The following is a 15,270-nucleotide window of genomic DNA, read 5'->3' on the forward strand; positions in this document are numbered from 1 at the left end:
AGAAAGGCGCAAGCCGTCTTCCCTCCCCCTCCCGCACTCATAGCATCAAAGGAATCTACGTCTCCTCCATCCAAAGGAAGAAAAGGAAATCCAAGCGAGGAGAAGGTTTCTTTCCCGAGAGTGGATAGTGGATGAGCAACGAGTAGAAAAATGTGAAACGACCAAGCCATATGGGGTGGGTGACGGAGGGCGGATGATGATTGGCAGACAGAAAATCTGAGGAAATATGCATTTTTGGGGCGGCGATGGAACAAACGATGGAAAAGGCGGTGGGATAGGTGGCTCCGGTCGGATCACGCTACGTTTCCACAAGAAAAACAAGGAACATCACCACACGCAGTCACTCATTCATTCAGCCTCACTCACCTGCCCTCCAAACTTTGCCTTAAAAAAGAACCAGCCCTCCCACCCCCCCTCGCTGGGCTGCCACCCCACCAGAAGAAGCAGATAATAATACTCCACTCATTCTCGTATCTTCTCCATCAAACAGGAAATACCTTCTTTATTAGCCAGCGCAGTGAGGTAGGAGAGGGATTTCATTTCATTTCATTTGATGCTCCTCCTCCTTCCTCCCCCTTCCTTGCTTCCTCTCTACTCACCCAGCGAGCGAGCGAGCTGTCGATCACACGGCTACGGCGGCCTACGGCTTAGCCTTTCCCTCCGACTTTACCTAAAGAATTAGAGAGGTTGATGCCATTGTTCGATTCTCTCGCCTTCCTTTCTCCTTCTCCCGGCGCCTTTTCTGCCCGTCTTTTCCTTGCCCACATTCCTCGCCTCGCCTCGCCTCGTGGCGGCGTGGCCTATCTCCTCTGCTCCGCTTGCTACTAGTACTAGCCTGTACCGTCGGCAGCAAAGGGTTATTCAGTTGCTCATTTTCTCCGTGATCCGTAGCCGCCTCCTCTCTCTCTCTCTCCGTCCTCCATTGCTCTTGGCTGCCGACTGCGCCTTCTTCCTGTCGCCAACATCCAAGAAAGCTTCTGCTCTTCTCTCAGTAAGCTTCTGCGGACAAGGCGGCCGGAGGAAGCCGAGCCACACGCGGAGCGCAGCCTTGATTGCTTCACCCATGGACGGCTGACCCTACAACAGCTCGAGGTGAGGGATCCCCTGCCCTGCCGCTGCTAGATTCCTCCCTCCGCCTGGACGGATTCATCGTCGCCGGAGCGCTTGCATTGAGAAATGGGAGTAATCACGTGGAGGTGACGCGGGGCATGTGCTTGGCAGGTTTCTCGCCGACGCACGCGGCCGGCCATGGAGAGGGCCTGGAGATCGGGGGCGCTGTCGGAGACGGCGTCCTGCGCCGACACGCCCAGGTCCGCCCACTCCTCCTGCAATCTCCAGCATCGACACTCACAGAGGTTAGCACCTCCTTGCCAATTACAGACATAGTTTCCTCCAACACTTCAATTGCTATTTTCATTCATCAGTAATAAAGGAACAAAAAGATTATGGTTTGGTCATTTTCAGTAAGAATTAAGAATTATATACATGGACCCATATAGGAGGAAATCATCCTTATCGTCCGTGAAGAAAAACAGAGTAAAAATGTGAAGAAACACTGCAAATTGACACCGAACTTAAACTCTAGAGACTCCGGTCCATAACCAAGTACGGCGTCCAGTTCAGTTCGTCGCCCATATATGCATACAGAACACTTAACAATTTTGCACTGTTTAGTTGAGCAACTTATTATTCTGTGTACTGTATACTTGTACGCGCCAACCATCCTCATCACATCTCATTCATCTCCTTTACACCGCCCGTACGGCGCCCCTGTGCAAGGATGCTCAGCCTTCATTTTCTGCACAAAATGGTTGACTCACACACTGTGCAACGAAATTAATGGCAGACCCACTTTCACCTGCGTGTATGCATGGATTCCATGAATGCATGAATGTACTAACAAATACAGAATTAATCTATCGTGCAATGTTTTTTATATTATTATTATTATTTGAAAATTTTGGCATGGAATCTGATCAGACGGTAATTATATTAGTTGATTTTGGCGTGGAATCTGATCAGATGGTAATTATTCCTTGTGTGCCGTTTTAGCATGCTGAGGACACGTGAGGCTGCAGTGGACATGTCGCCGCGATTCTCCTACTGCAAGCCTGTGAGTAAATTGGATTTGTCTCACAAACTTTTCGACATTTTTACTCTATGTTTCTTTCACCATTACGCACAATTTAACCGGTAGGCTGTGGTTTTATCACATATTGCAGACCATCAATCGAGACAGCAAGATGCTCCACAGAAGGCACTCGCTTAACTTGCCAGAGCAGTCGTTGCCTGGCCGTCACTCCAGGAAAACAACGGAAAGGACTCAAAAGGCCACTTCAAAGGTTTGGTTTACTGCAAATCCTGGCACATTTGTTTCAAATACGCCGCAAGGTTTTTGTGTTTTGTTGAAGCTGAAGAAACTATGCAGAGACTCGTGTCTTATATCTATGCTATGTTTTTATTCTGGAGTAGTTTCTTTTCCATGAGTAGTCTAAGTAGGGTAATACACACTTTTAGAAAAACACGGTAGCACCACTAATCCATGAAATATAATAGCCCAAACACAAACAATTTGGTTGCATACTCAACTGAAAAGTGAGGAAGGCATGGGTGTTCATCTGTACCTTTCGGGTTTTTTCCTTCTTTGTAGAAAGCTCATCTGCACCTTCAATTATGCCTGTGTTCTTAGCCGTGACCTTGCAGTTCTGCAGTCCATCGCAGATTTAGCTGGGGAGATTGCGGCCCTCGAGCAGGAAGTCATCCGCAAGGAACTGCATCTGCTGACCCTCTACAGAAGGGCATTTGATCAGCATCTATCCGATTCCTGCAGTTTTGCGAGCGAGGTACATAACTCAGGGTGCTAGGCAGATGAGTACATTTGATTCATGACAACAGTATGAAGTCCAGTATGCTAAGATTAATGCCATAAAACAGCAGGTGGATCAAGAAGCAATTAAAAGTATTGATGAGGGCGCGCTTCGTTTAAGAGATATCAAGCAATCTGCAGCCTTCAACTTGCCAACTGTCTCAGATTCTATGAGTGTATGAACTAGAAATCTCCCTTGATTGATTATTTTCAGCATTAATTACCCATCCAAGCAACATAATGTTCCTATCTGGAAATATGCCTGACTCAACTTTGGCATCTCACAGGAGGTATTGTCAAGACCGGCTTCGAAGCATTCTAGCCTAGTCAACTTCTTGAATGCTTCTATTTCAGACTACGTACCCAAGATCTCTTGCAAACTATCGGAGGACATCCTCGGCTGCATTGCTTCGGTCTACTGCAAACTTGCAAGCACGCCATCTCAAGATGCCGAGTCCGTGACTTCACCGAGTCATTCTGTTTCATCTTCAAGTACCTTCTCGCCGAGGCGTCGTAATGACAGCTGGAGCCCTCGGTACACCTTTGATGCCACCACAAGCCCTCGCCAATATCCATCCGGAAAAGAGAATAGTGAGCAAAACATAGGCATGATCATTGTTCCAAGGATACATATAGATGCTGGCAAGTTTGAATATGCGTCAAAAATGCTGGAGACTATCAGGTAAGCAACAGAAAAAAACAAGAGGAACATTGGTTTTTCTGTACTGGAATTGAAGTTAAGAAAGATGCAAGGCTTCAGCTGATAAAATATTTCTACTGCATCCAGGTCCCTGATACAGCGGCTCGAAAAAGTTGATCCAACAAAGATGACACATGAGGAGCAGCTCTGCTTTTGGATCAACATCCACAACGCTTTAGTCATGCATGTATTGATCTACACCCAAATACATTAGCAACCTTTTGCTGTGTGAAGGGTTAGCCTCAGAAATCAGATCTCATTTCTAACCTATACACTGCCTTGTGATATACAGGCTTTTCTGGCCTATGGGATACAAGATAAACGACTGAAGAGCACTGACATGATTCTAAAGGTACATTTTATAGCCTAGTCTTATTTCTACTCGAATCTTTTTTTTTTTCGAAAAGAACTCTACTCATATCTGAAAGTGCCTGAGCATTTGAACCGAATGAATTGCCAGGCTGCGTACAATGTGGGTGGTGAATCAGTAAATGCCCAAACTATTCAGAACTCGATCCTCGGATGCCAATCCCACCGTCCATCATTGGTATGACCTGCTTCTACAATACGCAAAACATGAAATTCCATATTAACAAGAACCAACACACTAACAAGCATTACCTTCAACAGTGGGTTCGCGCGCTGTTCACGCCAGCAAAAAGATCCCTGGAAGGGTCGACGCCGAGGCACCCTTACGCCCTTCACCATTCCGAGCCGGTCGCGCATTTCGCGCTCTCCACAGGAACATTTTCAGACCCGCCCGTAAGCTCCTCAGCATCTCAAACCCTTGCTGCCATTGTCCACACCTTGTCCTGTGTCAAATCTCACCGTGAAATTCACCATGTGGCAGGTGCGGCTGTACACGGCCAAGAAGATCCACCACCAGCTGGAGCAAGCCCGGACCGAGTTCATCCAGGCCAACGTCACGGTGAAGAAGCAGGCCCTCCTGCTGCCCAAGGTGCTCCACTACTATGCCAAGGACGCGGCGCTCGAGCTGCGCCACCTCGTGGAGCTGGTGTGCGAGAGCACGTCGGAGACCCAGCGGAAGGAGATGGCACAGCTCCAGCACCGACTCAGGAGACGGATCGACAAGTGTGTGGAGTGGCTGCCTTACAAGTCCAACTTCAGATACGTTGTACATAGGGATCTGGCCGAGTAGGCAGGCACCGGTTTTCGGTTTCGGTTTTGGGTTTTGGGTTTTGTTTTTATGGTGTAAGTAGTTACCGGGTTTTAGATGAACCTAACCCATGGTGTGGTGTGTAAGTGTGTAAATACAGCTGAAGTGTGAATTGTGTTGGTTTTGGGGCTGGGTGTGCTGGTGGTCTGAATTGTGGAACCTTCTCATTCTGCCTGTGATGTGTACCACTCACTCCAGTCAGCTGTGCATCCAGAATTGACGTGATGACAATGGCATCAGAGAAAACTTTCAGTCTGGCCTTCGCCACACTTCGAAATTAAGATGAAATTCATATTCAACCCTAGATTTGTCTAGTAATTTGGCTTTTCATTGTGGGAGTGATCTGGCAATGATGAAGTAAGTGGCAGGAGTGCGGAGTTGAAATAAATAAATAAATAAATAAACAGCAGCATAAATGCTCAACCCAGGGAGGAAGTTAGCCAGTTGTCAGCAACACCAGGCAGTCAGGCAGCAGCAAAATGCATGATAAAAGTAACTGAATTCTCTATTCAATGTGTCAAATGTTTCATTGCTGATTGAATCAATTGCAAAGCATATGGGAACATTTCGTGTAGTCGCATAATCTGCGAGTGACAGTTGATGTTTGGTAATAGTAACTAGACGACATAGGAATTATTTGAAGAGGAAAAAAAAAGACTCGAGAACTGACATGATCTAGACATAGTTGCGACGTGTTTGGCTATGGCTCTTGTTCGTGTTGTCTCTATTTTCACAACGGGCACTCCAGCAAATGGCCCTGAGCTTTCAGCGACTCGACGCAGTCGTTGAACATCTCTTGCACTCCTTTGAACTTGAGGCCCAGCCCCTGGAGCTTGGATGTGTTTAGCTGATACGCCTGCTTTCCGTAGGGGTTGTTGAGCCTGCAGAGCAATTTCAAGGTACGCATTTGGATCAAAATGCTGGCTTCAAGAGATGGATTGAAGAAAAATATGTATGTTCACAGCAAAAGCAGATGTTAAGACTGCTCGTGAGCATGCGTTGTATGCATTGCATTGACTGACCTCCTTGGAATAGGGAATACTGGAAACTGCTTTGTGAGTAAGCCAACCAATTCATTGTTATCCAGAACCACTGAACTGCACAGATATCTGCCCCTTGCCTCGGGTGTTTCATACACTAGAATGTGGCTCCGTGCAACGTCGTCGATGTGAACATATCCCATCCTCCCATACGAAGTGAACCTGTCCGTGTCACCTGCAAGAACATATAACAGCATTTAGCAACTATGCCGACGGACATAGGGTACAGCATTTGAAAAACGAAGCAGCCAACGATCTGAATGGTGCAAAAAATGCTCTTAGATCTGAAGCCAGGGACTTGCATTCAGGAAAAAAGCTTGAAAATGTTGAGCTAGAAAGATCTTACATACCCTGAAGCAAGCCAAGGATATCAGAAGCAGTTGTACACAGTTCATGGGACAAACTGGGCCCAATCACGAATGACGGAAGAACGGTGACAAGGTCAATGTTATTCTCCTTGGCAAAGTCCAATGCTGCTTTCTCTGCAAATACCTTTGCCAGGGCATACCATAGCTTTTTGGGCGCATAGAAGAGGGACAATTTCAGATCAAAGTTTTATGCAGAAATGTAATCTGGAGTACAGTTTACAACGTGTGTTACAATGTTCCGCATTACCTGTAGCTTTTCGCAGAGTGGCACAGAGCTCCACGTTGTTTCATCCCACAACAGTTCTGGCTGCTGAGTTTCGTCCCTAATCCTCACCGCGGACGATGAAGATGTGAGAACAACCCTTTTGAGAAACGGACTCTTCTTGCACGACCTTAGCACGTTTAGGGTACCATTAATTGCAGGACCAAGTGTTGCTTCCTGCAACATGAATAGCATATTCAGGCACATGCCATGGTAATGATAATACAGTCGGGTGCTTGAAGCAAATGCAGCATACCTTGCAATTGGAGTCGGATTTCCCGAGGACAGGCGATGCGATGTGGAAGACGCCCTCACAAGCCATCACAGCATCGTCAAAGCTCCCTTCCTCCAATAAATCAGCTCTCACAAGTTGGAGCCTCTCATTTGCACCAGGCAGTTTCCAAAGGTGTCCCACTTTTTTTCGATTCCCTGCCAAGTCACAGAAATCCACAAAAATTCAGTTCATTTGCTTGCAGATATATACGATAATGATGCCATCAAGAGGAATGCTACAAAGGATTACCTGGGTCTCTGACTGTCCCTATCACATGATATCCACACTCGAGAAGCCTTTTGATGAGCCAAGAGGCGAGAAAGCCTGAGGCCCCAGTTACACACACTTTGCCCTTGGTTGAGCTCACCATTCTCTCGAACTGGAAGTGGTGAAGCTGAGATTTGATGCAAATCCAGCTTCTCATATAAGCACGTCAAAGAACATTCTAGAGGAGGAGGATCAAGAATGGTTCATCACCCCATTTTTGTGATCACAGTTATTAACAGGTACAAAGCTTGGTTGGTAGAATGCAGATTTACAGCACATTCTGAAGATATCTAGGTGACAGGTTGGTGTGGAATAGCAATGAGTTTGCTGACTGAATATTTTTGTTCATTCCATCAGGCTGATAACTTGTGACTCGAAGAAAGAATGTTTACATAAAAAATTTCAATGTGAACCAGCACTAAACCTGGAGCTAATTTTCAATTGTTGAGAACAAAATGTTGCAGCGAGAGCATCAAGAACCCCATGGAAGCTGCTAAACCTCGAGCTCACGACGTCCACCTCAATGCCGAGCCTCCTGACGCCCTCGGCGGTGACTGGCCCATGCGCAGCCACGACCATGTCGGGCCACCGCGCCCTGAGCCGCGGCCAGCTCCACCCCGCGGCGTCCAGCCCCTTGAGCAGCCCCTCGACCTCCGCCGAGCTGGTGAACACGATAGCGTCGGGCGCGGCGGCGTCCGGGGCCAGCAGCCTCTCGGCGCAGCCCGGGCCGGTCCAGCACGTGGTGTACGCCGGCGCGCGCACGGCCGCCCACCCGGCCGCGTCGAGCCGGGCGAGGAAGTCGGGCACGACGGGCGGCTCGCGGAGGCCATCGACCTCGGGGACGAGGCAGAGCACGCGGCGGCCGGACCCGCGCCCCAGCGCCTCCACGAGGCCGGCGGGGGTGGGGACGTCCGGGACGAGGACGGCCACCCTCCCGGCGTCGCGGCAGAGCCTGGCGAGGAACGCGCCGTCCAGGAGGTCGGCGTGGCTCCCCAGTGCCGCCACAGTGAAGGGGAGCGCGGATGCGGCGTCGGAGAGGGGAAGCTGGGTGGAGGAGGAGGAGGAGGGGAGGGCGCGGGAGAAGGCGGCGATGCCGGAGCGAGACGTGAAGGCGAGCGCCGCGAAGGGGTCGAGGGCGCCGGGCAGGAGGTAGGGGCGGATGCGGTCGGGCTCGTGGGCGCGGATGGCGATGGTGGGCACGGGGAGCGGGTGCGCGCCGCGCTGCCGCAGCAGCGCGCCAAGCCGGCCGCCGTATCCTTCCCCGCCGCCCCCGCCGGTGGTCTGCGGCGTCGTGAACGCCACCCGCCGGCCCGCGAGCGAGAGGCCCTCCGGCTGCGCCATTACCACTCCTCCGGCGACGCCAATCTATCTGAATCTGAAGGATATCTCTCCAGTGTCTCTTCTTACGCGCACTTCAACTGTCTTTTGCTAGTAGTGCAGTTCAGAGTTCAGAATAACAGTGAACGCCACTGACCGTCAGAATAGTTCAGACAACGTGGAAGAAAAATATTGTAGGCTGGTAGATGTCAGCAGACAAGATCAAAACCAGTAGTAGAAAATTTCCAGCACTGTGAATTCAACAATCTACCACCAATCTTTCTGGATTCTATTCCTCTTGCTGTTAACATTGTTCAATGGTGCTTAGTTGCTACAATGATACACATGGTATAACAACAGATTACAAGAATGTTTGCATGACGGCGCCAATTTCGCATACTTCAGGAGAGTGGTCACCCGGCATCACTGTCCTGTCCAGCTGTGCGACCAAGCTATCTATCTACCTGCGGGTCTTTGAGTGACCGTCCTCGTTTGGCTCCAATGCCAAGATTCGAGCGGTAGTTACTGCAGCTGGGTCTCGAAAGGGAGTTCGATGGGAGTGGCGTTGCCGTAGAACTCTTCCAGGTTGTAGAACTCCCGCTGCGGGGGAAGAAATATATGCACGACGACATCGCCTGCAATAAGAGTGCAGCGGACGGTCAACTAGGTCCATGGCAAAATTGTGCAGCATCATCAGTTCATCATAGCATTCCACACTGAGACAATGATCGCCAGGCGAGTTTCTTTTCGCAACAGAACCTCGTTAAACCGATAGTGTCTAAAAGGCCATGAGCAGTTGGGAAGGATGTTTACATGGAGCAAGGAAGGTAGCGACAACAGTGGCGGCAAGTTTTCAGCATATTCAAAAGGCTGGAAGTTCCTATTCAATTTTATCTTTTAACTTCTTTAAGTTACTAGAAAAGAGAAACTGGCTACTTGCATTGCTAGCGTGCTGTATTAAACTGAGAGTAGGCAGAAATATGCACAATACAATCGTAACAAAAATTGAGTCTTAAAATGTCAGGCTAAGTTCACAACTGGATAAGGACACGGTTGTTATCCAACGGTTCAAGTTTACATGTTCTCGTAGATTGAATTTCTGTCCAGAAGCTAAGAAAATTTGTGTCTTCAATTTATAAGCAAAAAATTAACACCTGGTAGTTTCACTATTCCATCAAGTCAGAAAGCTAATTTGTGCTTCAAGTCAAAGATCAGCACATAAGCAAAGAAATAGCAAGTTGTTTTACTTTCCATCAAGTCAGAAACCTAATTTGTGCTTGAAGTCAAAGCTCAGCTCATAACCCAAAAATAATACTCCCTCTGTACCGTAATATATGTCGCTGGAGTAGCTGAACTTCAGCTACTCCAGCGACATATATTACGGTACAGAGGGAGTAGTACTGGTTGTTTTACTTTCCATCAAGTCAGAAAGTTAATTTGTGCTTGAAGTCAAAGATCAACTCATAAGCCAAAAAAAATAGTGCTGGTTGTTTTACTTTCCAACAAGTCAGAAAGCTTATTTGTGTTTGAAGTCAAAGATCAAGACCTTTCTCTACCCCTATACATAACAATCAAGATGCTTCAGTAGAAGTTGTCCAAATGAAACTATTATAAATTTGTGTCTGGAAACTACGTGTCTTCTACTTATAAGAGAGAAAAAAAACACTAGTTGTTTTACTATTCCATAAAGTCAGAAAGCTAATTTGTGCTTGACTTCAAAGATAAATGCTGCAGAAGTAGTCCATATGAAACTGAGGTATTAGAACCAATTATAATGAACGCGTGACAGAAAAGTACAGAATACTGACCAAAGTCCAGCAAGGTCCATGAATTGGGTTTTGTATCACCAGACGCAACTCTGCTGAACTGCTGCTCCCCGATGTCTCTCATTTTGGAACTGCAAGGCAAGAATACAATCACACATATCCTAAGTCAAACAAGAGGAGTAATTAAACTCGTCTGAGATACCGAACGGTAGCTAGTGCATATTCGTGTTTCACTTCGGTTGAAATTATGTGGGCAAGAAACTGAATGTAAAGTGTGGAGCACCTGATGGCCTCAATCTGTGCATTCGAGAAGGCGGTGAGGATGATGAAGAACTCGGTCCAGTAGACAATCGGCTTCACGAACAGCACACGAATGTCGGCGGCCTTGACCTCGCTTGCAACTTTAGCCAGAGAAACAGCCACTGAATTTACAAGGTAAACAAGGGTCAGACTTAGCAAGCATGCAGAATTATATGGTTAGTGTTGTCTGAACATTTCTCGACTGGAGAGGCGTATGCAACATACGTGACAGGCACTCGGCGTCCTCGTCGGCCTCGCTGGCCAGAGACGCGCTGCTGGCCCCGCCGGAGCTGTACACGACCTCGCCGTGCTTCTGGAGCAATTCCTCGAGCAGCTCGTCCGCGCCTTCCCCTGTCCTGGGGTTCTACGCGCGCGAGGAAGAAATGAAAACCAGAGTCAGAACTCAGAACGACTCTACCAGAACAACTTGAAACAAATGGGAAAATGGCGCGCTCTGCCAGAAATATATACCCACCACATTAGAGGAGGAAGACGAGGGCGGGGAGCGAGCCCGGAAGGGCGCGGCGGTGGGCAGCAGCAGCGGCAGGAGGTCGCTCCTCAGGCGGTGGCGGGGGGCCACCCCGACAGCGCGGCGCGGCCGCGGGTGCAGCAGCGGGACGGCGGCCGGCGGCGCGCGGGCGAGGCCGTGGCCCTGGATCGCGGCGCCCCTCATGGTAAGCCCGAGAATTTTCCACGGGAGAGGAATCGAGGAGAGGTTGCAGTGGGCGAAACGGCAAGCAACGAGGAGCGAAGCGTGGAGGAGATAAGCAGGACGAACACTGACTGACTGAGTGAAAGGGGATAGGCCAGCAGATGTTTTTTTTTTCCTTCAGAGATTTTTCCTAGCTCCCCATTTGTTTGTTTGCTTCTTTCAGCGGTCCAAACCGCCTGGAGATGCGTGCAAGGAACATGCTCCCTGTAGAATGCGCCTTCTCCGTGTAGAATATGCCTTCTTGACCACACTAGTTCCTTTTCTATTTGTTTTCCTCTTCTGCATAAATTTTGCCTGTCTACTTTGGTTTTCATGACAACCAAAACTCTATATTTTGGGGCCTCAGCTACATTTTCATAAGTTGCAGTCTTTGATTTCATAATAACGGTACGTTACGTATAAACGACTGCATATGGGACCTCACAGTCAAACATTGTAGTCGATGATAGGCCTGTCTAATTTCACAGAAATGTGGCTGAACAAACGAATTACAGGTTTAACTATAAAATGTTACAGTTGGCAAAATGAGAGAGATGCATCAAGGGCCCATCCTTTTCATCAAACAGGGGAACTAAAGAGAGGTAAACACCTAAACAGGCACACATTATCATGAATTTTGAGCGAAATCATAATAATTCTATAATATTAATACTATGCACATAAGTCGCATCCCTCTTCGTGGTTTAATTACATCCGGCATACGATGTCTGACACCCACACGAGGGCAATAGCTAAGTACTGGTAGTAGTTATATATATTACCATCAGTTATTTTTTTCATTTTTTTTCGGTTTTCCGAGCCTCCTGCATGAGCTGAAAACTAACACCTCAAATCACACTTCTTTGGAAATGCTTCTAACTCTTCGCCTTTTTCCAATGGGAATGATAGCAAAACAATGACTAACAGCTGAGGACAGACTTGAGTTCTAACGATGATCAGCCACCGGGATAAGTCGAGAAAGGTTTGCCTCTCATCCTGTCATGTAGAGGGTTTCCATAGCCCCTTGCAGAACTTGATTGCGTACCCGGTGCCAGCAGCAAAGGTCCACAGGATGGCAGCAAGCAAAACCAGTAGCGAGAACGAGATCAGCCCTGCACCTCTTCTTCTGACCTGGATAACTGGGGCGCTTGCTTCTTCCTTCGGAGCTTGTTCTGACCTAAAGCTAGAAATGCGTTGGAGTGTTCTGTTGAGAACGTTGTTTTCAGCCGCCAGAGCTGGATTGGCAGGTACCGCATCCAGCAGGGCTGATACGGCTGAATTGAACCATGACTGTGAATCCGCTGGGCTCAGGTTATGTGGTTGCTCATTCACTGTGTGGAAATTCGCAGTGCCTGAAATGTTCAGAAGCAGCAAGTTAAGACATTTACTTAAGTTATATCTGAGGGAATTTATAGGTGATCATTCAACAAAAATCTTGCAAAACAAAATGAAGTCATTAATCACCTGATGCATGTGAGAAGACGACATGGTTATGATTCATGTGGTTCCGCACATTCAGAGCAACCTGGTTGTGCGTCCACGATTCAGATGTATACTGGAATCCCTGGTTCTGGGAGCCACTATCACCAAGATAACCAAACTGGTTTTCGGTCACCACTCCAGCTGTGTCAAATGAGCCAGGTAGAAACATGGAAGCGTCGGCAAACTCCAAACTGTCAAACATCCCATTGGATGCAGAAATCAAGTGCTCGGTTGCAGTACAATTCATACTCTGTTGTCCTACATCTTCTGGATCCAAGAAATCGTTGATTTCAAGGAACTCCTCATCAGCATCCTGACCGTCATAACTGGCCAACCCTGACACAGATCGCAACGCACTTGTTTCTTCAGTGCATTCTGTTTCCCAATTCAATGGCATGTTGGTGAGAGCAGACTGTGTAATTTGATTACTGGGCTCTGGTCGTGGATCAAGATCTCTGTTTTCTTGCACTGCGGAAGAAGGATCTACAGAGTTGAATGTAGCACCGTGGCATCCATGGAAATCTCCAGCGCCAACCTATGTAAGCCAATGTAACTTAAGATTTATAAACTGGACAACAGACATATTATATAATGTTCAAAAAAGCGGAAAGCATAAGCGGAGCGGAAGGTCACAGCTTAGAGCAATGGGCGCTTAAGCGTTTTTTTTTTCAAATTGATAAGAATTTACTGCTTTTGAATAATATGCACATGAAAATAGGAAACATAGCACATAGCTAACTGAAATAGCATAAAAAATGCAGTTCACACCATAGCAAATACATATCAGGTTCACACAGCAAGCAAAATAACAACTAAAATGCAGTTCAGTTCAAATAGACATAGCCTAATAGAGATCATGTGGCCAGAATCTATAGTTCCCGAACAGATCCCAATAATAAGATAAATGGCATATTGCACTTATTGCGCAAGCAGCCAAGCAGAAGTAGTTCAAAAACAGCCAAATAATTAAAAAACACTTAACCTACTGCTTAGGGCCAAAGCTGAGCATTTTGCTCAGCGCTTAAGCGCCACTTAAAAAAGCTTTCTTGAACACTGATATAACAGCTTATGCATGTTACTAAAAATTTAAGTGTTATATGATCATTCAAATTCTGCCTCTGATGTCTTCTAGGGATATAGCATATTGTCAAATACTAATCAGATCCAAAAAAGCATTTTTTGTGTCTTCCAAGTTCTGTAAATGTGTGAGGATGAAGGCAGAAGTAATTAGCAATTATGACAAATGCAGAAGAATAAGACTAGCCACAATGATGAGTACACTAGTAACATACACATATCCCTAGACTATGTTACTACCTTCATAGTGGGTAGTAACATAAGTGTGGTAACATGCAAAGCTTCATTTATTAGGTTATAGACTCATATTGCATTGGGACATGTGATGTTACAGTAACTAGCTAAGTTACTATAAGCAAAATTGCTGAGTTGGACTCGATATTACTGCTGAAGTTACTCCCACTGTGGCTAGTCTAACTAGCAGTTACACAAGTACGCAGCATTTCGAGCATTCCAGATTTTTCAATCATTTAAAGGATTAGTACAGAATATAGACTAGAGAGAACAAAGCAAACCTGATGGAACTCATGATGAGTAACTGGTGCGGAGAAATCTGCTAGTTCGATATTTTCATGGCCATTCTCTAATTGCAACAAAAGCCCTTCAAGATCCCCATAGGGAAGCTCGGTGCCAGTACATTCTGAAGCGTCCATGACGCCACTAGTAGTGGTATAATCGGCAACACTAATCTCCTCCATGTTGGCATTGAGCCAAACCTCATGATCATCATGCTGAAGCTGCAGCTGGGGAACGGAATCTGAGAATTCTTGGAACGATTTAGTGGCCCGTTGATCATCCGATATTTCCATCAGTAGCCCTTCAAGATCCCCAAAAGGGAGTTCAGTGCACGTGTTCTCCGCCATTACCATACCACGGCTGCTGGTTGTAGCATCTGCAACCTCAGATGTGTTACCGTCATCACTGGGCCGACCTTGAGGGTGGACATGCTGAAGGGGAGCCTGTGAAGTAACCGGTGTCGAGAAATCCGACTGCGGTTCACTGTTTCCCTGACCATCTCCATTTTGCAACAGGAACACCTCCAGATCCCCAATCTGGTCGTCCACTGTGATAACCCCAATCTGCTTGTCCACTGTCACATCCCCAATCTGGTCGACAACTGTCAAAACATCCCCAATCTGCTCGTCCACTGTCACAGTTCTAGTAGGTAGACTAACGGCGATAGGGATGGGATCAGCGAGCAGCTCACAGTCGCCGTCGTCGTCCAGCCAGTCCTCCTCCCGGAAAGGCGCGCCGTACTGCTCGCCGTTCTTGGGGCCGACCCCGCTCTTCTCGAAGAGCTTGTAGAGGGCGTAGGACTCGCGGCCCCGGGCGGGCGGCGGGAGCGCGTCGGCGAGGATGGTGTACTCGTGCATGACCCAGTCGGTGCGCTCCCCGCGCGGCGCGCGGCCGTGGTGGTAGACGAGCGTCTTCTTGTTCCCGACGGCGCGGCCGGCGTTGCAGATGGAGCGGTCCTTGCCCGTGGCCTTCCAGTAGCCGTCGGCGGTGGTGCGGCTGGCGCGCGAGCCGTTGGGGTACTTGCGGTCCAGCCGGCTGCAGAAGAACCACTGCTTGTCCCCCGTCCGCAGCGCCGACCGCTCTGCTCCACCATAAAATCGAGGTCAGGAGGGGCGGAGGGGAGGGAGATCGATCGGCGGGAGAGGCGAGGGGTCGGGGGGACGTACC

General features: G+C 48.0%; 5 protein-coding genes across 7 annotated transcripts; 1 reads left to right on the plus strand and 4 right to left on the minus strand.

Annotated features, from left to right (window-relative positions):
• Window positions 1-417: 417 nt before the first annotated feature.
• LOC123112459 (uncharacterized) lies at window positions 418-4,868 on the plus strand. Of its 3 annotated transcripts, none has more exons than XM_044533445.1 (12): window positions 418-1,092; window positions 1,222-1,355; window positions 2,053-2,113; window positions 2,223-2,342; window positions 2,712-2,843; window positions 2,938-3,042; window positions 3,154-3,548; window positions 3,654-3,753; window positions 3,859-3,918; window positions 4,027-4,113; window positions 4,197-4,328; window positions 4,417-4,868. In XM_044533445.1, exons 2-12 carry the CDS (start codon window positions 1,249-1,251, stop codon window positions 4,723-4,725), a joined length of 1,608 nt encoding a protein of 535 aa, XP_044389380.1. In that variant the 5' UTR covers window positions 418-1,092; window positions 1,222-1,248; the 3' UTR covers window positions 4,726-4,868. The 3 variants fall into 3 exon arrangements, with proteins under 3 accessions (XP_044389380.1, XP_044389381.1, XP_044389379.1); XM_044533446.1 differs by having other exon boundaries at window positions 1,222-1,310; window positions 2,935-3,042; XM_044533444.1 differs by having other exon boundaries at window positions 419-1,092; window positions 2,935-3,042.
• A 359-nt stretch (window positions 4,869-5,227) lies between these two features.
• On the minus strand, window positions 5,228-7,175 carry LOC123112460 (tetraketide alpha-pyrone reductase 1). Its single transcript, XM_044533447.1, has 6 exons — window positions 6,937-7,175; window positions 6,670-6,842; window positions 6,399-6,590; window positions 6,134-6,296; window positions 5,766-5,958; window positions 5,228-5,624 (listed from the first exon to the last, which is right to left on the minus strand). The coding sequence occupies exons 1-6, from the start codon at window positions 7,109-7,111 to the stop codon at window positions 5,474-5,476; spliced, it is 1,047 nt and encodes a 348-aa protein (XP_044389382.1). The 5' UTR covers window positions 7,112-7,175; the 3' UTR covers window positions 5,228-5,473.
• Window positions 7,176-7,356: 181 nt separating this feature from the next.
• On the minus strand, window positions 7,357-8,381 carry LOC123112461 (uncharacterized). Its single transcript, XM_044533448.1, has one exon. The coding sequence runs from the start codon at window positions 8,293-8,295 to the stop codon at window positions 7,357-7,359; it is 939 nt and encodes a 312-aa protein (XP_044389383.1). The 5' UTR covers window positions 8,296-8,381.
• A 148-nt stretch (window positions 8,382-8,529) lies between these two features.
• Window positions 8,530-11,140, minus strand: LOC123112462 (protein Iojap, chloroplastic). The gene is made up of 5 exons (XM_044533449.1): window positions 10,813-11,140; window positions 10,563-10,701; window positions 10,321-10,459; window positions 10,080-10,168; window positions 8,530-8,906 (listed from the first exon to the last, which is right to left on the minus strand). Exons 1-5 carry the CDS (start codon window positions 11,008-11,010, stop codon window positions 8,794-8,796), a joined length of 678 nt encoding a protein of 225 aa, XP_044389384.1. The 5' UTR covers window positions 11,011-11,140; the 3' UTR covers window positions 8,530-8,793.
• Window positions 11,141-11,663: 523 nt separating this feature from the next.
• On the minus strand, window positions 11,664-15,184 carry LOC123112458 (uncharacterized; the record flags this gene model as incomplete). Its single annotated transcript, XM_044533443.1, is given in 3 exon segments — window positions 11,664-12,380; window positions 12,493-13,045; window positions 14,103-15,184. Coding segments are annotated over 3 exon segments (1,988 nt in total), but the record flags the coding sequence as incomplete, so codon positions are not given.
• Between the last annotated feature and the right edge of the window lie 86 nt (window positions 15,185-15,270).

Source organism: Triticum aestivum, chromosome 5B (genome assembly GCF_018294505.1).
Source record: "Triticum aestivum cultivar Chinese Spring chromosome 5B, IWGSC CS RefSeq v2.1, whole genome shotgun sequence".
Lineage (NCBI taxonomy): Eukaryota > Viridiplantae > Streptophyta > Magnoliopsida > Poales > Poaceae > Triticum > Triticum aestivum.